Below are 24,244 nucleotides of genomic sequence, written 5' to 3'. Positions count from 1 at the left end.
GAATAGTACTGATTTTCTGGATCTAGTGTATTTCAACTGAGCTGTCAGTCAGGATAGGATACTGAAATTGCTTTGTTCAACTTGGGGGTGACTTAAGCTGGAAACTGTAAACGGTTTTAATAGTTCTCCTAGTCATCTCAGCACTTTCAGTACTGTTCATCACAGATCCAACTCTGGATCATTTGTTGGAACAGTGATACAAGTCTTTCTGTCAGGCCTTTTCAAATAGGTAGTGCTGGAGAAACACTGTTCAACATTGACCTAGAAGGCCCTAAGGAGCTTCATCTTGTCCCCCCCACCATGATGCTTATAAAACTGCTGGAGAAGGTCTCCAATATCTCCAATCCAGATATTCAATATAAGCAGAACTTCTCCAAGTAGAGAAGTACATCCAACTCTATTGCCAAGTGCAGAAGTTTTAAAAAATTCCTGTTTTGTCTTGCTGGTAACTTTATGTGTCAGGAATAAAAGAAAGAACTGAGAACCTAATTCTTGCCAACATACATGAAATGATTGAAGAAATGAAGGTGCATGGTGCCATTTGCAGAAAGTGACCATGTTGACATCATGATATCAAGATGAGAAAAAATAAGAGAAGAGCGCACAATTTTTACTGGAAGGAAAAAATGAAAGATCTCTAAAAAGTGTTCTAAAAGGCTGAAAAGAAAAGAATAGAATGTGTAAGAAAGAAAAGAAAAGGCTTATATAATCAAAGAAGTCATGGCAGTGACTAGAAACCAGAATATTGTCAAAAATATTGAAAGTCCAAATAAGCTGAGGCTTGTGAGAAATGCCCCCAGACTCTGGAAAAAAAACCCAAAGCGTTTATATTGTGAAGAAAAGGAAATGAATGTGTAATGGATGGTGACAAGACAACAGAACGTCTGGAGGGTTTTAAGAAAAGACTGGACAGCCACCTATCTGAAATGGTATAGGGGGTCTTGCTTGAGCAGGGGGTTAGACTAGAAGACCTCCAAGGTCCCTTTCAGCTCTGTTCTGATAAGAGCATTAACATTAAAGTTACTGTGGAGCCCCATGAGGGTCCATTGGAACAAATCTGTTTGCAAGATGTCTTCCTTTAATATCTTCCAGGATTCATGTCTCATCTGACTTTATGGTTTTATGTCTGACCAGGCCACCAGACTGATGAATATGATTCAAATATGATCTCAGCCAAAACAAAAAGGACACTTCCTAATTTTATTCTTGTCTACAATTTCATTATCTAAATTCTGGCAATATTTTCCCAGATTCCCAGTCTAGACTCCTAGAGTCTATCCCTAAATTTACAAAGATTTCAAAGTATTCTTCTGGCTGTCCTAGTGTTCACAGACAATTGTTTTTCAATAAAGAGGGTGGAGGCTTTAGCCCAGGAAAAGTAACAATTATGGAACAATGAAAAGTATCCTGTCCACATTCTGAACAAACTATTTCTAATGTGACAACTAACACTACGTGAAGCACCATAGAGCTGGTTCAAGTATAGTGATCATCTTATGCTCTTAAGACCATAACACCCTCCATCATTGTTAATCACTCAGAAAGCTTCTGCTGTTGAATCTTATATTTAATAGCAATGTCTACTATTTACTTATATTTTATACATGCCATCTAAGTACACCATCATACCCCTGCATCCTAAACAACATAAGCAGAAGCAGCAGATAATGTAGTATTAATGCATTAAAACTATAAATAAGTCTTATTATTAAAAAGGAATTCATGCACACTTAGCAAATAATAAAATATTTCTTGGTTTACATGCTTTGTGGTAAGAAAGGATAAAACACGTAAACTGATTCAGTGACCTTTTTCTGAACCTCAGCTATTAATCAGAATATAATAGGAACCAGAACAGCAGCTTATTTTCTGTAAGACGAAAACAACATTATCTTTTTTTTCAGATGGACTTACAGCATTTGCAGCAGACATATCACCCCCCTTTTTTCTCCCCTCTCTATTCAATTTTCCCCCATCAGAGCCAATCTAGGTGGGTTTCTTTGGCAATCTGGCTTGGCTATTATAATATGCACAATATCTTCAGGAAGAGATGGGGAAAAAAGGTGCGATGGTCTTTCAGGTAATCCAAGAAATAGTATTTTTCTTCAATTTTTTCAGCCAGTCTGCTCAAATATATGACCCACCCTAATGCAATTTAGGGCTGGTTCAGAGGAATCTGACATTTATTGAACACTTCATGTCTCTCAATATAAGCCCTCTAAGCATTATCTTCTGCTTATGAGTGCGGCTACAAATCAAAGGACATAGGTCAGGGGTGTCAAACTCTCATCATCATGGCATCTTCACATGATGTATCACAACTTTCCCCCCTTTGCTAAATCAGATGTGGGTGTGGCCAGCGTGTGATGCATCCAGCTCACAGGCCGTGAGTTTGACATCCCTGGCATAGGGGATGTCAGCCAAATCAAGAATACCAAACAAGAAATACAACCAAACAATTCTACTTCATTGTACAGCGACATTAACAGAACCCTGCATGTCTAAAAGTACAATTCTCCCACTGACACCTTTTCAGCCTGAAAATTTAGGGAGGATAACTCTGAGCCTCTTGCCCCACCCACTGTCCTGCTATGCGCTATGCTGTCTCTTATCTGACCATTTCCTAGGCAACATCTCTTTTTCTCACCTCTCAAGATCCTTCCAATATACTAGATCCATGATGGTGAACTTATGGCATGTGTGCCACAGGTGGCATGCAGAGCCATTTCTGAGTGCACGTAAGGTGTTGCCCTATCAGTTCCAGTGTGCATGTGTGCGCTGGCCAGCTGATTTTCGGCCAGTCTGCTCAACTGCCTTGATTTTTGGCTGTTTTTCGCCCTCCGGAGGGAGAAAAATGGCCCAATGGGCAACCCGGAAGTCTGTTCCCAAACCTCCGGTTTGCATGTTGGGCCATTTTTCGCCCTCCCCAGGCTCCTAGAAAGCCTCTGGAGCCTGCAGAGGGTGAAAAACGGACCTATTGGGCCCACCAGAATTCAGAAAATGGTCCGTTTCCGGCCTCCATGGAAAGCTGTTTCCACCCTTCCCAGGCTCCAAGATGCTGTGCATGCATGCGCGGGGCAGTGGGGTGGTGGTGGTGCAACACATGCATGCGCAGGGAGCATGGCACGGGGGGCATTAAATTATGGGGGTATGCTTTTGGCACCCGAGGCAAAAAAGGTTTGCCATTGCTGTACTAGATGTTTGCTATTTCTGCAGTTTCTTTCAATGTATGGTGGTTTATAATAATTGATAATAAAGAATAATAACCAGATATTTGAGTAGTAAAAGTAAAACATAGCTGACTTTACAAACAAAGGCGGAGCTTCAAAAAGCAGAACCCAGATTGGAAGACAATAGGGGTACTATCTGAAATATTCCACTGTAACATAGAACAATAATGGAAGTGGGGAAACTAGCAGATGGGGTGTTTTGTTAACTGCACGGAAGTTTTTTTTAAATACATGTGAAATCTCCAGTGATCTGTAAAATTAATTCATAAACTGTTACAAATATCAAGCAATGCCTATTTAGGCAAATGAAAATTATAAAGATAATTAAATTCACATCTCTAAAGTCAACTTCCATATCTAAAAATCTAAAATGGGATAGAATAGTTTAGTATAAGAAAAGATAGAAAGGCATATTGTGTTGAATGGAATCACAGTACAAGCAGAAAAAGGAATATTCTTAGAAATGTAAAGCCTGATGTTCCATTTATGAGTACTGTAGTGGAATATTGACTTTACTCCAAGCTCTTATTTCTCACATTTTATGGATTAGGATCCTTTGACACAATTAGGCACAATTGCATCCATTAGGCAAAGGACTGTGTATGATTGAGAGAACAGAAATGGCATATAAATCAACAAACCAAATAGGAGAGTGCAAGAACATCATATTTCACTCATTCTCTTCTCTGAAAGATTTCTAAAGTGCATTATTTTTCATCAAACTGAGAACCCATTAAAAACAAGGCAGAATTTCTCTGCTTTATATTAGCTCATAACGTTCCTGGCAGAAAGCTATTTAGCTTCTTCTTGAACATATTTATAGCAGAGAAAACTTTCTAACTTCTACTACTGAATTACTTTTATTTGGAGGGGTTTTTTTTGTCTGATTTGCAACTGCCTCTATTTTCACTTATATTAAATAATCCAATATATATTGCTGCCCATTTGTCAAGAAAGTTTAGGCAGCAAACAAAATAAAAATAAAATTTCCTTAAAACAGTAACTGACTAAAATTGCATTAAAGCTCAATAAAATAAAGAACCACTAGATAAAGAACCACTGTCAACCTAGTCAGATGTGTCATGCGCAGGCCATGTAAAGGCAACAGCTCCATAAAAGCAAAAAACATCACGATATGTGAGGCAATTGAGTTTGACACCCGTGCACTAGACACATACATTTATGTTGGCGTTCCCATGCTAACATCCAAACTCCCAATATTTGGAAGAAAGGCAAGATTTTTTGGCCTTGCAAAAGGCTAACAGAGTAGGAATTGTCCGTATTTTAGTGGGGAGACTTCTATAGGGTACAGAGAATAACAAAGGAGGCATGCTTCCAGGGACTCACCGGATGACATTGCTTTATCAATAGCACCTAGAATATGTTCACTCAGCCAGATCTGAAACTATCAGTCACAAGGCAGCTCACAACTGGTTCTGTGCCACGTAGGATTTTTAAAGTATCAACCAGCACCCTGAGTGCAGTTCTTATAAGAGCAATGTTACATGGGTGTACCATGGTGTGCTCAAAAGTGCATCTGCTGATGCATTCTGGACCAGAAGAAACATCCAATGCTCTTCAAGGACAGCCCTATAAAGGCACCCCAAATGTATGAGTGACTGTGAGCAGTGCATCGGACTCACAAAATGTATGAAAACTCTCCTCTAGGATCATACACACCTGTGTTGCCCTGATCATTAACTCACTCTTCCTTAAAATCAAGAAAGATCAAGCTCCATTTCCCTTGGTCATATATAAAAGGAGCTGGATTTTAGGCTAATTTCCTTTTTAGCCAGCTACCTTTGTTGATTCAGAGTATAAGAGCTAAATACAATACACAGAGTAATTTCTTGTTATGGGACAGATATATATTCAGTACATACAACCTGGAATGCAACAAAGAATGTTGTCTATTAATCAAAAGAGTTGTACACTGACCCTGGTTTCTTTTCTTACCTTTTAGAGTTGCTTTCTTAAGTACCTTCATTGCATAGAGCTGCCCAGTATCAGAACCTTTGATTTTTCTCACTAGAAATACCTGTGGGGAGGAAAAATCCAAAGGACACTTTAATAAAGTACAGTTAAAATAATGATATTCGTTTCATTTGCTTAATGTAAAGTGAATCTGCTAGGTATGTGATCAAGTAAGTATGCATTCTATTCTTCGATATTATTTATTTAGAAAATCTGTATGAGGCCCAATTCCTTAACAGTTCTTTGTGGCCTATAAAAAAATAAATAAACCCATCAGAACAGTATAATCTAAACAAGAAATACAAAACAAAGATAAAAAGCACCTGATGTCAAAATACTACTTCATAGAAAAAGTTGCCCTCACAATCCTTGAAAAAACTGCCAAATTCACAATTGATTTTAACAGTAAGCTTACAAGTGCTCTTAAAATATGGGATGAAATAGAAGAAAGTCTTATAAGAAATTTAAGCCTACAATGAGTAAGACTTAAAAATCATGATTGGGCTCAGAAGAAAAACACACGGGATATGTGGGATTTTCAAAAGAGGCTCCACTTACTATTTGGATCATTTTTGCAGCTAGAAACAATTTTAAGGACTAATGCACTATAAGTAGAATCTTGGAGACTAATACTCAGAAAATAAATAAGGGTTGATTCAAAACTCAAAAGGTTCTTTAATATAAACAACTTTCTATATAGGTTTTGTCCTTCAGATATATATATTTGCCTACACAGATACCGTGTTTTCCTGACAACCCCCCCCCCAAATAAGCACTGGGCCTTATTTTCAGGGAGGTCTTATTATTTTTGAGGTGCAGGAGGCAGCGAGCATGGTCACCTCATGGCTGCTGCTGTGTGGCAATATTTTGGGGGGAGGGCTTATTTTAGTGCATGCGCTCAAAAGTCCCATTGGGCTTGTTACCTGGGCAAGTCTTATGGAAACAGGGAAGTGAAATAAGGATTTTAGTGGCAAAAGGAAATTAAGGAGAAAAGGTTTATTTATTGATACTCCATATTTCTTAATTGTCCATCTCCCTCAGAGAGCAGCTGTAGGTAATGATCCTGATTTCCCCTCTCAAAATAATGGTTTTTATGTGAATAATAGAACCAAGAACAATAAGATATAAAATATGCCTTAGTCTAATTTTATGAAATTTGATATCCATTCTTAACTTCCAAATGACAGGAACAAAAACAAATGTACTGATTCCCCCATCCCTAAAGTAAAAATGCACATATGTATACCATCTAATATTCAGACAATTGTAAATTCCCAGGCATCAACAAATACCTCAAAACTGCAAAGTATATCTTCTTGACAAACACATTTAATATTTTGAAAGTTCCTTCTACCCAAAGCTGGCTTAGGGAAAGCCAACGTCTTCTTCAGTAACAGATTTCTCTTTAGCAATATCTGCCGAAAGAGGCACAACTGGGACTAACAAAGTTAGCTACATATTCTTTCAGTAAGTGCTCTTAGAGGGAAAGGTCTGAATTGGATTACATATTTTTTTAAAAATCACTGTTCACAGAAATTTACCTTGCTTGCTTTCAAGCATCCTAATTAGGAGGAACCCCTTTCCTTTGTTAGAATAATTTCCAACCTATTGTGTTCAGAAATCCAACTCACTGGTTTAAGACTGCAACTAGATTGCAATAGTTCAGAAGATAATAAAACAAATATTAAATAAACTTTGTCATATAAAGTTCTAAAGTGGTTCATTTTTGTTGCAAGAGTGGTCATCTTATTTTTAATAATTCCTCAAAGGTTGTTCAGTTTTTAAAATACCACTGACTAATATTTAAAGGCATTCAACCTTTAAGATTATCTAGGAAGTCTTCACAAATTAAAATATCTGCATTTTTTTTTTAAAAGCAGCAAACCTTTGAAGAATGAATTATACTATGTTCTTGAGTGGGAGAAGAAGAGTGGGAGAAAAAAAATCAATACGCAGCATTTGATTTTGCATAGCTTTGCCTTTCTATAACTATAGAAAGTAAAGGTAAAGGTTCCCCTATCACATATGTGCTAGTCGTTTCCGACTCTAGCAGGCGGTGCTCATCTCCGTTTCAAAGCCGAAGAGTCAGCGCTGTCTGAAGACGTCTCCGTGGTCATGTGGCCAGCATGACTAAACACCAAAGGCATATAGAACGCTGTTACCCTCCCACCAAAGGTGGTTCCTATATTTCAACTCGCATTTTTACATGCTTTCTAACTTCTAGGTTGGCAGAAGCTGGGACAAGTAACGGGAGCTCACCCCTTTACGCAGTGCTAGGAATTTGAACCGCCAAACTGCCAACCTTTCTGATCAACAAGCTTAGCGTCTTAGCAACTGAGCCATTACCCCCCTCAATTATAGAAAGCATAGCTGTAAATGTGACTTTCTATTTAATAGCTGTTCCCTGAGTAATATTGAGTAATATTGCATTTGATTGTATTTCTCTCAAAGCATGTGAGTCAAACACTAACTAATGTTTAAGAAGATAGGAAAATACTTATACCTATAAAAATATAACAAATGAAAATTAATACCTGCTCATTCCTACCAAAAGCTGTCAACTGCAAAATAATTTCTTACAATTCCATTAGCTGAAAAACAGATTGCCTTGAACAAAGGTGTATTTTTAAAATATACTAACTTGGCAGATGTGGAACACTGAAGTATTGAAAGGTTGTATGGATTCAGGCTAGATGAAGAGTACTTTCTCAATTTCTCCTCAAAGAGTATATTGGGTTTGAAAGGGAAATGGAAGGAGAATCAGATTTAGCTACAAATGACAGCTTTCATGAGTCTAATCAGTGCTTTCCTTCCAATTTTGTAAGTTGTATCTAATATAAATAGAAGAAGCCTTATCCAAAAATATCTTCCCTGCTTCCCTATTTCAAATGTCTATAGACCCTGAAAATGCTCTGTGGGGAATCAAAGTTCTCCTTAACAACTGGAGCTAAATTGAAAGTGTAGGCTAAGTGGGGGAAACGGTGGCATCTGGGACATCTTTATTTTGGTTCATGTAATCCACTGACAAAGTAAAACTATTGTTCTAAAGCTGAGGGTCTGAGTCAACGTGGAATAATAGAAGGTACCAGAAGAACTGGGTGTTTCCTTCATTCTCCATTGCTTTAAAGGCCCTATCCTTGAGAATATATTAGATCCTTGAAAAAAAAGTGTGACTGCTTTTTATGTTTATAGTAACATGAAAGAGGGTAAGGAAAGGATACCAGGTACAGAAGAAGAGACCAGGAGTCAGAAAAGAGTGGGGAGGGGAAGAAAGCTGAAAATATGAGTCAAAGAATGCATCTCTCTCTAATGAAGATATGTCTGAGATGAGTGAATGAATGTTGGTCTGATTATCCTAATATTATGAATGCAAAAAGGCTCCACAACAGCATCAACTTTCAGAATTCCAACCTAATCACACTGCATTCTGGGAACTGAACCACCAACTTTTCCACCAGATTGGAAAAAGCTAAATTACACATAAAGCATTACCTTTCCATAAGAGCCTTGTCCCAATACTTTCAGGAGCTCAAATTGAGAGGGATCTGCTTTTTCGAAACCTTCTTTGACATGGTGACTGATGTCTATCTCCTTTACGATGCTTTCTTCCTGTGAATGAAAAAAATAAACCAAGGCACAGTTCATAGTCTGTATAAAACTAATTATGTCAGTTAATTCCAACTGCTATTCTTCTATTCAATTTTCACTTCAAGGCTCAGCATTATACGTGTGTGAAACTATTAGTTCCATCCATCTTTGTGCACAAATATTTTCATTTCATATGTTAAACATATTGAACCTGACTATAATTTACTTTCATCTATGAAATATGTTGATTTATTACTAAATTAAAAGAAAAGTAAGCCTGTAAATAAAAACACAGCAATCAGTTCATAAAGCTGTAGGCCTGAATAGGCTATTCTATCACGAGTTTTGGATCTTTTTTTCAAAGTAGGGGAAAACAAAGGATGGATATTACTGTCATCAGATTCAGCGATTAATTAGTAGGTGCACCCTAGAAGCAATCATTTTGGGAGATTAAAAAAAATTTTTTTGGACTAAATTTCAGCTGATAAGTGCAGAATATTTAGTTCTCCTAGGCGCTGCTTGGAGTGTCCAAGCTCGGGTTAACTTCAGCTTGCTGCCCAAGGAACTGAGTTTAATTTTGACTGTAGCTCCGCCCCTGGTTACCTCAGGGGCCCAGTTTCAAAAAACTCAGTCACCCTATTGGACGTCTTTTGCTGAGCTCCAGTTCTTGGGCATCAACCTGCACTCAGACCCTTCTTGTGAGAGATTGTAGCTCCCTTTATTTTTATTTTCGTTTATTCCTTGGGTTATTCCATAGGTTTCTTAACTTAGATAGTGTAGTTTAGGTTAGCCTCTCAGCAGTAGGCCCGAAACCTCTCAGCAGTAGGCCAAAGCCTCTCAGTAGTAGGCCAAAGCCTCTCAGCAATAGGCCCGAAGCCTTTCAGCAGTAGGCCCGAAGCCATCAGAGGCCCTGAGCCCGGCCTACATCACCTCTCCAGGCCTGTATTCTAACCAGCCTCAATGGAACAGCAGGCAGGCCATCAGGGTGGCACTGGGGAGAGACAGGAGGAGACCATGACAGGGCCTACCCCCCAAAAGCGCAGTAGGCCTACCCCTGCAGCCAAAAGTGTTAGGGTGGGTGCCTCCTTTAAAGGCAGACAGTCCAAACCGGGGGTGCCTTCCAAGGCTGAGGAGAAAATGGCTGTGAGACGCCAGAAGGCCCTGGAAAAGCAGTTTCAGAAGGCCCAGGCCGCACAGTACAAGGATCCTGTGGAGCCCTCCCCAGCTGAGTTTGAGAGTGGGTCTCCCAGAGGTGAATCCCAGTGAGGGGAATGCCCCTTAGGCCCAGGTGGTGAGGACTTTGGGTTTTCCCCCAACCCTCATAGGGCATCCTTGGGATCACCTACCCATTCCATGGCTCTAGATTCCCTGGCAGATTTGGATTCGGGGGCTGAGGAGGAATCCTTAGCTCCCTCAGAATTGGAGCCCCCTCCCCTCAGGGTCAGGATTCTATTTTGTCCAGGGCCATGGAGGAGGTTGTGGCTCGTGCCATATCGAAAGGCATTTCCGATGGCATGATTCAGTTAGCGACCAAGTTGCCCTCTGTGGCACTTCAACCAGCTGCCAGACAGGCCTTTCCCCCTTATATTCCTTTGCATTGGGGGGGTAATTGCTAGCAGCGCGGACAGGCTGCCTGGAGTCCTCCCAGCCTATCCTCCGTGAGTCGTGCTGTGGATCGGGGAGCGCGAGGCCATCGCCCACGCTGCGAGGGTGAGACTTAACAGCTGGTATTCCCCTCGCAAGGAGCGCTATGCTCCGAAGGCCCCGAACTCGCTCCTGGTGCACGCGTGTGGCCGCCCGCCATTTTGGACGGTTTATTTTGGCGTGAATCCCCTCAGAAGCCTCTAATTTAACCGCGCAGCCTTGTCCATCCAGCAGATCGCCGCGGAGGGCAGCTCTAAGCATGGGACCTCATTCTGGGTGGCCAGGCAGGGACCATCCCTCCTCGCTGCGGCCGCAGGGAACCTTGGCACCCCATGCTGACCTACCTGCCAGCGCAGATCTGCAGGCTCTCGGCTAGACTCTCTAGCCCGCCCTAACCGGTCTCTCCTCTCAGTAGTAGGCCAAAGCAAGGCCCCTAAGGCTTCAGAAGCTTGGGCACCATCCCCCACCCAAACGGGGCTTAAGGAGGTGTCAGACCTGGAGGACGCTGAAGTAGAGGTTCCGGTTCTATCTGACGATGAGAACCCCGCCCCTGAGCAGGCCACTGGCTCAGGGCTATTTAATCCCGCCATGTTTAGGGTCCTTCTTACCAAGGCCCGGGCAGCGGGGCCCCAAATGGGTCTTCCGGCCCCCGAGGCCAAACCTACATCTGACCCAGTCACGGGCGTCACCATAGGTCCCCAGGATCCCAGTGCAGGCCTTTTTAAGGCCTGCCCCTCAATTATTTATAAACATTATCCAACGGCAATGGGCTCAGCCGGGGACAATGGCCAATCCGAGTGGGACGGACAGGAAGCTGTTCACTATGGAGGCCCCTCTGGAAAAGCTGTTAAAGCTCCCCCAAGTGGACGATCCCATCATGTCCCTTACCTCCCCCTCTTCCCTTCCTGTGGAGTTGCTGGAAGGGCTTAAGGTGGAGGACAAGAGGGCGGAGTCCGCAGCTCTTAAGACTCACCAGGCTACCGCCTGGGCCATGCGAGCTTCCGCCAGCTCCTCTTATTTTGGCAGGGCAGTCACCTCGAGGCCTGCTGTGGCTCCGCCACTGGCAGGCCGACGTGAAGGTGAAATGGAAGGTGGCTTCCGCTCCCTTCAAGGGGGGTAAGCTTTTTGGGGATGCCTTGGATCCGTTCCTAACTGAGACCAAGGACAAACGCAAGGTGCTCCCCCCGGCCACTAAGAAACAGGAGCGGAAGGGCCAGCCCTTCCGCAAGACTTCCTTTCGGAATAACGAGCCCTCCACTTCCTCAGGCAGCCCCAGTCGCGCCTACAGCGCCCCTCAGGATCGTTCCCAGGACAGGTCCCAGAGGGAAGCAGCAGGGGTTTCGCAAGCCTTTCCAAGGGGGCTATTCCAATAAGCCTTTCAGGAAATCCAAGTGACTGTCACAGGGCTCCCCCCATAGGCGGCCGCCTCCAGCTCTATGCCGCCCAGTGGGAGGAAACCACGACGGACAGTTGGGTCAGGAACACGGTTCGCCACGGGCTGACCCTGGAGTTCCTATCCTTTCCCCCGAGAACCTTCCTCCGTTGCCCCGTCCCCAGGTCCGCCCACAAGCTCAAACTGATGAGGGCAGAGATAGGCCACCTCCTGGAGATAGTGGCCATAGAGCAGGTCCCCAGGGGTCAAGAAGGCAGGGGGTTCTATTCCATCCTCTTCCTGGTCCCCAAGTCATCAGGGGGGAGGGGGGAGGGCGATTATGGACCTCAAGCAGCTGAACAAACATCTGGCATACAAGCGCTTCAAAATGCAGTCCCTCCAGACCATCCTGGGCTGCGTCAGACCGGGCGATCTGCTGACTTTGATTGACCTGAAAGAAGCATACCTGCATGTTCTTATCCACCCGGCGCATCGCAAGTTCTTGAGGTTCCAGTTCGCCGATCGCCATTACCAGTACAAGGCCCTTCCCTTCAGTCTTTTGTCGGCCACGTGGACTTTCACCAAGCTGCTGGCCGCAGTGGCTGCACGGCTCTGGGGTCTTCCCGTTAGATTGGAATGTTACCTGGACAACATCCTCATCCACTCGTCGTCCAGGGGGCAAGCCCACACAGACCTGACCACCACCATCAGGGTCCTGCAGCTTCACGGGTTCTCCATCAACCTGACCAAGAGCCACCTGACCCCGACCTGCAGGATCCAGCACCTCGGGACCATCATCGACTCCGAGGCCTGTCAAGTCAACTGATGGGGAAGTTGGTGTCTTGCATCTCAGTGGTCCCGTGGGCGCGGTTACACATGCGAGAACTGCAATGGTTCCTGCTCCCTCTCCAGAGGAAGAAGGCCAGCAACTCCAGGTGGGTGATACGGGTCCCCCCGAAGGTCCTCCGCTCCCTCCGTTGGTGGCTGTCGGATGCCATCCTCAGGGGCAGCCACTTCAGGGAACCGGAGTGGCTGATCATCACCACAGACGCCAGCCTCTTCGGCTGGGGCACTCACCTAGGGACCTCGGTGGTCCAGGGCAGGTGGTCGCAGGCGGAGCTCGCCCACAACATCAACTGGCTAGAGCTCAGGGCTGCGAAACTCACCCTATGCCACTTCCTCGACCAGGTCAGGGGCCGCGATGTACTGATCCTGACGGACAACATCGCCGCCACGGCCTACATCAACCACCTAGGCGGCACGCGGTCCCTGGCCCTGATGTCGGAAGCAGAGGCTCTGGGTTGCTGGGCAGAGAGACATCTGGCATCAATTCGAGCAGTCCACATCTCCAGCGTGGACAACGTGACGGCGGACTGGCTCAGCAGGACCACCATCCAGAACTCGGAATGGCGGCTGCACCCGAGACTGTTCTACCAGCTGTCCCAGAGGTTCGGGCCCCCGGTGGTCGACCTGTTCGCCTCACCAGCCAACACCCACCTTCCTAGATACTTCACCCGGTTTCCACTGCCCCGGGGCGGAGGGCATGGACACTCTAAGATCCCGCTGGCCTCCGGGTCGACTGTATGCCTTCCCCCCTCTTCCTCTAATTCCGCATGTCATTCGGAAGATTCTGGAGGAGGGGGCGGAGGTGCTTCTAGTAGCTCCTCACTGGCCGAGGAGGACTTGGTTCGCCGACCTGGTCAGTCTGTCGGTGTCCCGGCCGTGGCGCATATCTCAGGAGCAAATTTCCCTCAGCCAGGGGACCCTCCAACATCCGGAGCCCCAGTAGCTACAGCTGGCCATCTGGCACTTGAAGGGGACCTCCTGAGGCTTCATCGCTATTCCGACAGAGTCATCCAGATGATTTAGGCCTCTAGACAACCTTCCACCGTCAGAATCTATGAGGCAACTTGGTCGGCCTTCTCCCGTTGGTGCCTCACCCATCACCTTGAGGCATCCTCCGCGACCATTCCGCAAGTCCTTGAATTCCTACAGGACGGTTTGGACAAGGGACTGGCGCCAAACACTCTCCGCAGACAGGTGGCGGCTCTGAGCACCATTCTGTCTTCTGACACTCAGTTACCGATTTCCCGGCATCCTCAGGTAAAAGGGTTCCTGAAGGGGGCATCCAACTTGTGTCCGCCTCCCATCCATAGGTACCCTACCTGGGACTTGACTGTTGTTCTGCAGGCGCTTGCCGCGCCACCATTCGAACCTTTGTGGATGGTGGGCCTACCCCACCTGACTCTAAAGACTGCCTTTCTGGTCGCCATCACCTCAGCCTGCAGGATATCGGAGTTGGCTGCCTTATCCGTTAGAGGTGACCTTTGCATTTTCCACCCCGATAGGGTCATCTTAAGATTGGATCCGGCCTTCGTCCCAAAGATCAACACCGTCTTCCACAGGGTGCAGGAGGTGATACTCCCGGACTTTTGTCTTCAACCCAGGCACCAGAGAGAAGTGACATGGAAAAAACTTAACGTGCGGAGGGCGGTACGCATCTACATCAAACGGACTGCTCCCTTCCGTAAGTCGGAAGCCTTATTTGTGTCTTTCCAGCCGCCTTCCATGGGGAAGAAAGTCACGTCCTCTACCATCGGACGCTGGCTCCGAGCGAGCATCAAGATGTCTTACGAGAGTCAGGCCAGACCAGTTCCCCCACGTATAACAGCACACTCTACGAGGAGCACAGCGACCTCGGCCGCCTGGGCTACTCAAGCGCCAATTGAAGAAATCTGCCGCGCTGCGACATGGTCTGGTCTGTCTCCGTTCATCCGTCACTACAGACTTGACATTTTCCCCTCCGCTGAGGCGTCTTTTGGGAGAAGAGTTCTACAGAGGGTCGTGGCAAGCACCGCGGCCCCGGACATTTCTTCTTCCCTCCCAACTTCGACATAGCTTTGGCATGTCCCGAGCTTGGACACTCCAAGCAGCGCCTAGGAGAAAGACCATTGGCTTACCTGAATGGTCGTTCTCGAGGCGCTGCGGAGTGTCCAAACCCACCCATAAGGTGGGGCCGCGAGTGTGTTATTAGCACCTTTCATGTCTTAATATTGGACTTGGACTAGTTCGAGTATGGACTATTGTTCTCCTTCATTTTTTGAAACTGAGCCCCTGAGGTAACCAGGGGGCGGAGCTACAGTCAAAATTAAACTCAGTTCCTTGGGCAGCAAGCTGAAGTTAACCCGAGCTTGGACACTCTGCAGCGCCTCGAGAATGACCATTCAGGTAAGCCAATGGTCTTTTCCTTGATCAGCCACACAATAAGGGCAAATCATTACAGTTGGTATTTCATATTTTAAAGTTGGCTCATCAAGAACCTAGACTCCTTATACTCTAATTGTAAATACAGATCTGTTACATCTAGTAGGCTGAATTAAGACTATAGTAAGAACTCCCTCCAGTTAATTGAGAAGAATACCTCAGTTCACAGAGGGGTTAGAAAGAACTTTTCACCTCAGTGAACTCAGCATTGTAAGCAACCTTGCATATCACGTCAGCTGTAACATCTGGCTGAACTTTCTTCCTTTATGCCATCTTAAGAATTCTCAATGTACAGTATCTGTTTTATGTATTCCAACTGGATTCAATATAGGTCAAGAGATGCCTACTTTCTTACATTATAAAGTTGAATATATATACTTTAATCCATGCTTTTTATAAAAGGGCCTAAAATGAAGATAAATTACTATTAATTATGAGCACATAGAGCTATATATTCATTCAGTTAGTACAAGGAACATTTTCACCAAAAGCCAGAATGACAATATTTTTTCATAGATAAAGAAAACAGATTTTTCTCAGGAGAAAAGTTGAACAATAAGTAATGATTTATTCCCTAATGTGTAACACTGAATAATACCTGCCAGCCTTAGATCTTTTTGTTCTACACAGAGTGTTGTTATTGTTGTATGTCACATAACTTAAATTGTCTGGTTAAATGATGCAGATTGTCCTCAATGAATCTATGATTGAGGTCACTGCTACCCTAATCACCTTGCAGATCTGGAAAAGGTGAAGAATATCTCTGCCCAGGGCAACAAGGTGTCTTGGATTAGCTTTTATAAATAGTCACTTTATATATATATATATATATATATATATATAAACAACTACTTTATTTTAAAAAATCCAGAATATAAAGAATTCCATTTACAAAGAACAGAACTGAACATACATTATTGCTGAATTCTTCTTTGTTATAATCCTGTCTCCAGATATGAACTCAAAGTCTTATTAAAATTTACTGTTATTCTTGAGATTGGCAAAGCAAGTAGAAAACCAGATATAGGCTAAATCAAAAGGCTTTAAAATCAACGTTTGTTGATTAGCCTACGGGAACCCATTTCAATACTACTATTAAACTACAGTCCACATATTATGTTCAGGCAAAAACAAACATACATTACAAGGCTCCTTCTCACTCTTTTCTTAATTAGCCTTTCTTCTTCTTTTTAAAAATCATGTTTAGTTTCTTTACATGATTAGTATGCCAGGGTTTTCTTCACTCTGCAACCATTTTTTTCTGTTGATATTGTAGGGTATTTTTAATATTTTACTATTACAAATGAAATACAAAACCAGAAGGAAACAAGTCATTATGGCTGGGTATAATGTGTGGATCTGATCCAAGACTGTCTAAATTGGTTTCAGGATATAAAGTAAGTGAGAGAATCACCATATTGAACTCTTTGAAATACTCTGAATATGTGATCCGTTTTAACTCTGCTTGATTGTTTTAAGTTCTGCTTGTATCCAGGTTGAGTAAAGATCATATTTTATGCAGTGCTAGAACAATAATCCACCCAGGTTCTAAAAACCTGCCTTGATTATAATTTACTCCTACAAACTTACTGAAGGCAAGTTTTCTTAACTAAATGTTTTCAATTCTGTGGAACTATCCTATCATTATCTCTAGCCAAGGCAAACATACCAACCAAAAAGTATGAAAATAAATGTTCAGATATACTGAATATGATGGGAATTAAAATCTAATGTATTTTAAGAATTCTAACTGAAGCTTTTAAATAAATTTCCATTTTTTTTTGTTCAGATCAAACGGGACACTGATTTATGTAGGGTGTGTAGGAAAAGCTTTTGAACACATTCTGATTAGTAGGGAGAAAAAAAGGAAAAATGCAGGAACCGTAGGAGCTTAGAATCAGTGAGGTCACAAGATTTATGGACAAAAACTAGATTTAAGGCCAGAGGGGCCTAAATTAATGGCTGTTGCTTTAACTAGGCAATTATAACCCTGTATCTTTTTAATGTACTGTATGGCTCTACTGGTCTTTTGAAGGGCATTAAACACTTGGATGTTTCCTCAGACACTTGGGCTGCAAAGTTAAACTATTTCTGTTGATGGATTTGTCTGTGGTTTGAATTAAAATGGGGCTGTTTTGGGGTCTGGGCAAATGTTATTACCAAATCTATTTTCTTCTCACTTTATTCGATGTCATTTTTACCTGTAAGGTGTTTTTTTTTTGTCAATTTAAGTTAATCTCACCAGTAAGCAAGAGGTACATGCCTTGACTTGTCTAATTTGGATGTTGTCATTACTTAAACCAAAAAAATAAAATATTTGGGGATTACATTTTAACTGAATAATTTTACTTCCTTGTGTGATGAAACAGTATTTTATTTTGTCTTTAAAGGTTTGAAATTGAATAAATGTTATCTGGCCATTTCTTCAAAGAAGGTAAACTCAAAGTTGGAAAGGGAAAAAAAAGAAAAAGAAAGGCAGCTGGTGGCTGGCTAGAGTAGAAAGCAGGAAAGGAAGAGGAAATAATTCTATAATTAAAACAAAGCAACCTGCAGCCCCTTTTGACTATAAGTAAGCATAACTTTGGTTGTTATAGCTCTTTAAGAGAGAAACAACTTATGTCATTTCATACCATTTTATAAAACAAAAGAGGTTGATTCTTCATTTTTAACTTATCTTCTGAATAAACAGGGGAGTAATATAATAACACTCCTATCTCAAATCCAAATTCTACAATACCAGGAAAAAGAACATTCACTACCAATGAGGCAAGGGAAGCAGTTATCAGTTCCCCACAAAAGGTTTGCAATAAATTAGGTCATCTCCATATACCAGAACTTGCCCACAGCCAATCCTATGATTGCATAAAAAAGCAGGAAATTTGGACATGGGGCTAGTTATCTATTTCTACTGGTCAGCCTCCTTTTTTTTACTATAACTTTTATGGTGGGTAGCAGGGTGGATAAAAATTGATGATTTAAAAAAATCAGATTTTTTAAATTTTAAATTGGATTTTTTATTTTTATCAAATTTATTTTAACAAAATAAATTTGGAGTAAAAATCTATCCAAAGATAGTTTTCTATTTAAGATATATTAATAATTTAGTTTATTCAGCATGAAATGGAGCTTAGTTGTGTCGCCTGAGGCTCTATGTTCTGCAATATTTACATTTTTGGTAAACTCATTCAATGAATCCAAGCTCTGCAAGCTGAGATTACATGCACTGCACTGATGCATTCACACAATTTCACAGTAACCATGAGATAAATTATAAAACAAAGTGCAGGAATATCCTATTGTTTTGCAAATCTACGTACACTACAAACTGTACAATTGTTTGAAGAGAAATGCATCTGTACCACCAGGCTCTAAGTATGAAGAGGAAAGGCAAACAGTAAAAATGAAAGTAAAATCTTCTAAGCAGCTTATAAATATAATATTAAAGAGCATCTGTCACTTCAGATCCATCATGGCAGCACCTGTTAGCGGGCATCCACTCACCTGCTGCTCGCCAAGTCCCTCACCTTGTTGTATCACTCCAGCCATCTCATTAAAGGGAATGGGACTGTCGGTGAGTGAACAGCAGTCAGAAGAGGAGCCGTTGAGAGATGACAGTTGCTCTTTTAAAATTATGATTTAAATCGAGTTGATTTAAATCAAGCCTTTCTAATCGATTTATTTAAATCATGATTTAAATTGACTTGATATAAATCAAATCTACTCTGGTGGGCCCTGCGTAAAGAAATGTCACACACCAAAAGTAGCTAAGAAGAAGTAGAAACTAGTAAATTTGCAATAGTGGCAAATATCTGTAGCTTGGAGGTAGGATGAGGGTGAAGTTTCGTTCTCTGAGCTTGTAGGTTGGTTTCTGAATGTTTCATTTACCAGGCTAGGTAACCAATTCACAAGCTTGGAGAACGAACCTTCACCCTCAAACCAGTAAATAACTGCACCTGGATTCAATGCTTTGATTTTGAAAACAAGTTGCTCAAATATATTTAAAAGTGGAAAAGAGATGTCCATCCACATTATAGGTAATCCTCAATTTACAACCATTTGTTTAGTGTCCATTCAAAGTTACAATGGCACTGAAAAAAAAGACTTGCAGGATCTCTATGGTCATGTGATAAAATCTGGATGCTTGACAGCTAATTCATATTGATGACAATTGCAGTGTCCTGGGGTCATGTGATCATCTTTTTTTAACCTGACAAGCAAAGTCAACAAGGAAACCAGATTCACTTAACAGCCATGTTACTTACTTTACAATTGCAGTGATTCACTTAACAATTGTGGCAAGAAATGGGGTAAAAGGGGGCAAAACTCACTTAATGCTTTGCTTAGCAACAGATATGTTGGGCTCAATTGTGGTTGAAATCAGCGATGTCAAACTGGCGGCCCGCAAGCCGGATGGATCGTGCCCAGGCCACGCCCACCCCAGCTCTGCAAAGGGGAAAAACGTCACGATAAATCACGTGATGGCAATGTGACGTGGTGAGTTTGACACCTGTGTTGTAAATTAAGAACTACCTGTAGTGCTACCATCTGTTAAGCTTACACATGGGCTTACCAAGGTACTGTTTGTTACAGGAGACATCAGAAATGAAGGGGAAGGATAGTAAATAATTTGTCCAGCATCATTTCATCCTTGATGTTGGGCCTTGCTTTATCATGGATGGATTTACATGTCATGTCATAAATTAGGCTGACTAATACATGTGCCACCAACTTGCACTTTCCTCATATAGCTCTATTGCATATTCAATGGCTTTCCTGTAGTGAAATCAGTCATTCAAACCTAAACTCACCATTATTTTTGATTAGCATTCACTGGAATTTGAAACCAAGGTTCATTATTAATTTGAACTTAGTATGCTATATGAACCCCCCAAAACTATGGCTTAATGAATACAAGGCATTTTTAAAAAAAAATACATTGCTGTTGTGACTCAGCAGCAGCTTGTTGTGAGTTGCGTCGGGATGCAGGAATAATGAGCAGCTGTTGCTCGTTAGGGTCGTCTTCTGCAGATAAAAGGCGGATGGTGCCACACCTTAGTTGCAGAAGTCAACGTTCATTCGTGGTTCGTCATTCGTCGTGTGTGGTTCATCGTTTCGAGATTCAAAGAGGCACTTGGATAAGTGATTTGCTTTCTGTAAACCTGATTCAAAGAGGCACTTGGATAAGTGATTTGCTTTCTGTAAACCTGGTTTGCTGTAAGAGCTCTTTGTTTTTGCTTTTGCTATGTAACTTTTTGCCAGAGACTTTATCTATGTTTATTTTTGGGCTTGCAGCCAGCTTGAGCCAGGACTGATAAAGATATTTCCTTTGAAGTTCTGTCTGACTGTCATTTATGAACGAGCAAAGAGGGGGGGGGTCAGAATACATTGCCTAATGTGGTACATGAACCAAATCATTGGTTTCGTATTTCCTAAACTCCAATAAGTTGAAGACTATTCCATGACAAGCGTTTTCTGAATCAGATGTCTTTTTCCCCCTCCACATGTCAAAATGGAGATTGAGAAGATGAGGAGGAGGAATTCACTGGAGCAATGCTACTCTACAAAAAAATGCTCAATTCTTCTGAGCAGCAGCTGAAAAACGTCAGCTGTGACAGAAGACAATGGGAAGGTACAAATCTGCCTCTTTCAGAAACTGCTTCAGCAGAGAGGTTGTGACCTGAACTCCAGTGGTTCAGAGTCATTAACAGCATCAGAGACCATAGGAAAAACAGCTTCAGCTCTTGCCAATTGTATACAAAATGAGACAGATTTGCAAATGCAAAAAGTAAGATTCCATTAATAACTAGTGCACAGGAAGCTCAGAGCTAGTGCTTTGGGGGCTGAGGTCTAACTATTCAAGATAGTTTCAAGATACTTATGTAACCCACTTTATATAGTTGTTCTTTGTAGATCTATTTAGCTTCTTGCCTTATATAATAATTCCATCAGTGCAGTGATACTTATTTTATAACTTCCTATCACAAACTGTACCATCTTGTACAATGAGAACCCAATAGATGGGTTTTTTTTTATACATGGGTCAAAATAGACAAGTTACAGAAAAACCGTGACACTGGATTTTAGAAAAAAGTATTATCTTGTCGGAAAGATTATGTCTTTCTCTCCCCATTCTGCTCTGCCTTAAAAGTTCAAAGTTATGTTACTAAAAAGAGATGTATTTCATGCATTCTAAAAGTAATAGCTTAAGGAGTTTAATATACCATCTGGCAATTATCATTCAAGCAGCAAAACTATTATATTCAATTGCAATTTCTTATAACTGGAAGTAAAATCTACCGGACTCAATAGAATTTTCTTCTGAGTAAACAGAAGACAATGGGAAGACAAGAGGTAGTCCTTGGTTTACGACAATGGGGATCAAAATTTCCATTGCTAAACAAGGTGGTCATTAAATGAATCACAGAAGCATGAAAATTAGATACCTAGGAAAAGGGGCACATATGAAGAGATAAGGTCAAGAATCAATGAATGATGAATGAAGATGGAGCTCTAAAGGGAATAATAGCAAGTATGAAAGAAGTAAGTTGAGATGATTTGACCGTATTGAAACAAAGGATGAGGACAGACTCATAAAATGAATATATAAAGAAGTTGAATGAGTCAAAAGGAAAGGAAGAGTAAAAAACAATCATGGTTGTACAGATTTAGACAGAATTGATAAAATCTAAAAAAAAGAGGAATGTGGTATATTTGGCAGTGCATAGCTGTGCTGAAAGCAAGGATGTTTTGCGGGTTTAGAATAGTATAAAGAGGGATAATTGGTATAAACCAGATTTAGCCAGATTTCCTTTGGTTTTGTTTTCTGGGTTTTGTTGTTTGCTCACGTTTTTGTTTTTTAAGTTTATTATGGCTTAACAATGAAATTCCTCATTGTGTCAGCAGTTTTTTTTTTGTAAATCATCCTTTAGTTTCTGGATCACTTAAACAAACCGAACAAAGAGGTTTTGAAAAAAGAACTACTCTTTAAGGAAGAATAGAGCAACAGCAAAGGAATATAACCCCTGGGAATGCTTCCAGATGCCCATATCTTTTTCCAACGCCTACAAATGTCAAAGAAAACACAACCAGGTTAGTATTTTAATTTCTGTATTTTCATTACCATCCTGACCCATGTAAGATTAGTGGATTAAAAAAAAAAGGCTGGAGTATCTTTTGGTAAAAATATTGATCAATGAATGTTCTTGCAGCCTTCCAAGTCCAGCAATCAATTTTGTGCTTTTGTCACCCATTTGTTCTTTTACAGATTGTTCTTTTGCTGAAGAACAAAAGGCAGTGAATGAATCAGTGTATGGAGGTGGTGCAAGCAAGGATGATTTACAAGGACAGAAAGATATGGAAAAGCCTAATGCATAAACTTATGTACTATTGTATATTCCTCTTTCTTTGGCTTATCACAAATTGAGGTAAGTAAAATAATACACATTATGGTTTAAAATGCGTTCACTCCAACATATGACCATTAAAGTCAAGATTGTTCTGAAAGTCCATTAAGTCTAAAATCTAAAATCACCTAACTACATTGCATCTCTTCTCTGTGCTCTTAACCACTCAGTTAAATTATTTCTAATTCCTCTTTGATCCACATTATGTCCACCAATGTAAATGTGTACTGTACATAAATGCTATTTCTGTTTGTCAGAAATATCATATCTTTAAATGCATTCCATAATGTGAAATTTGTTGCTTCAATTTTTTCCCCACTACAAAACTCTGAATTGCAGTCAGCTTGGATAAATTCAGGGATATTTTTCAGGTACTTATCAACTATGTGATTTCATTTAGATTTCTTCAAGAATTTGTAAAATTAATAAATTAAGTAAATAAAATGAAATAAATATAATTTTTCCTGCAGGCAGAAGTGATAGAGTGGATAGAGACACCAACTGTTGTGACTGTGTGTCTTCATACTTCGGAGAGAGCATCCCAATGGAAATAAAATAGTAAAGCACCCCATAAATATAGTTATTTTCTGTCATGCATACAGCTGAAATGATTACAAAGTAAGCCTATAGTTGCTGTTTGAAGCATATTTATCTAAATGCAAGGAGATGGATTAATTATGACTAAACATGGCAGGACTGGGACACCAGAAAGTTGTTCCTCTTTCCCAGGTGCGTATAAAATCTAAAGAATTTCTTACTGTATCTGTATCTAGATGTAACACTAACGCCAGCACAAATCCAGATACAATGAAATGTTCCATGATGCTGGCCTTTCATTCTAAATATCTTCATGTTACAACCACCCTAGTGAAATGGCCAGATAAACTGATTTAAATCAACAACTATTTCCTATCCAGACTCACATTGTCCTTGTCAGCTAAATTACCCAATTAATCAGCTACCGTATAGTACTCTACCTTGACTTGAGCCCTGAATTCTTCTTGGAAAGTTTGTGTTCAGTGAACCTATTATGCATTAACTCTTTGGTTCCCTTAATATAGTACCCTGCCCAAAATGTTCACCTACAGGAAAAGAAATGAAGTTCAGTCAAGATCAGACATATATGAACAAGGGACAATAAATAATTAGTTGTGGAACTGGGAAGAATCAATGAGGGGAAATTTATCAGAAAGACAGAAGAAAAAGAAAAATCACTGAAAGGAAATAGTTGTCAAACTGACAAGTCCAACAGCCCCTTTGCTTTTTCATGACAGCATCACTTGATTTGTAGTCTAGTAATTAAGAATTTACAGTATTTTCAAGGGGGGGTGGAGTTAGGCATAAGATTCAAGATTGGCATCTGAATAAAGTTGAACTTTGATGTTCAGAATGTCAAACAACATGCTTAGAGCAAACACAGATAGCAAAAAAGAAAGCAATTTTTTTTATTCTTTACTGTTTAAAATTGGTTGCTGGGTTAATATACTTATCACTGGTATACTCCAGATGTGTTGAATTTCTCCTCTTGTCACTTCTCTGTTGACTAGGAGTGATTGAAGTTGAATCGCATTTTGGAAAGATAAAGTTTGAGAAGGAGGATCTAATTGCTGGTCCCTGCTCAATATTCTAATAACTTTTTAAAAGAAATGTTTTGCATGGGAGCCTACCCCAAATACATGGAGTAAACATCTCATACTTTTAATTATAGCAAAAGCAGGTGCTTCTTAAATAATGTTTGCTGATGATAGCACAGGAGGGGAAAATGTCAA

At 41.3% G+C, this 24,244-nt stretch overlaps 1 protein-coding gene and 1 long non-coding RNA gene across 3 annotated transcripts in view; one reads left to right on the top strand and one right to left on the bottom strand.

The window, feature by feature from the left end:
• Window positions 1-24,244, bottom strand: part of RPS6KA2 (ribosomal protein S6 kinase A2) — a 148,232-nt gene that overhangs the window by 87,822 nt on the left and 36,166 nt on the right. The window contains exons 2-3 of the mRNA XM_087718193.1: window positions 8,697-8,813; window positions 5,187-5,268 (exon numbers count right to left, since the gene is read on the bottom strand). Of these exons, the coding sequence (XP_087574319.1) occupies window positions 5,187-5,268; window positions 8,697-8,813 (199 nt within the window). The remainder of the gene's footprint in view (window positions 1-5,186; window positions 5,269-8,696; window positions 8,814-24,244) is intronic.
• Window positions 17,475-23,198, top strand: LOC148045024 (uncharacterized). 2 transcript variants are annotated; one of them, XR_015697165.1, is made up of 5 exons: window positions 17,475-17,641; window positions 19,423-20,701; window positions 22,002-22,161; window positions 22,337-22,496; window positions 22,946-23,198. It is a non-coding gene; the product is annotated as an uncharacterized LOC148045024 (long non-coding RNA). The 2 variants fall into 2 exon arrangements; XR_015697164.1 differs by lacking the exon at window positions 22,946-23,198 and having other exon boundaries at window positions 22,337-22,749.

Source organism: Thamnophis sirtalis, unplaced genomic scaffold (genome assembly GCF_051295495.1).
Source record: "Thamnophis sirtalis isolate CommonGarterSnake01/CBP01778 unplaced genomic scaffold, rThaSir2_p1.2 scaffold_6, whole genome shotgun sequence".
NCBI lineage: Eukaryota > Metazoa > Chordata > Lepidosauria > Squamata > Natricidae > Thamnophis > Thamnophis sirtalis.
Note: the sequence above shows the minus strand (reverse complement) of the source record. Positions and strands in the feature narration are given on the sequence as shown.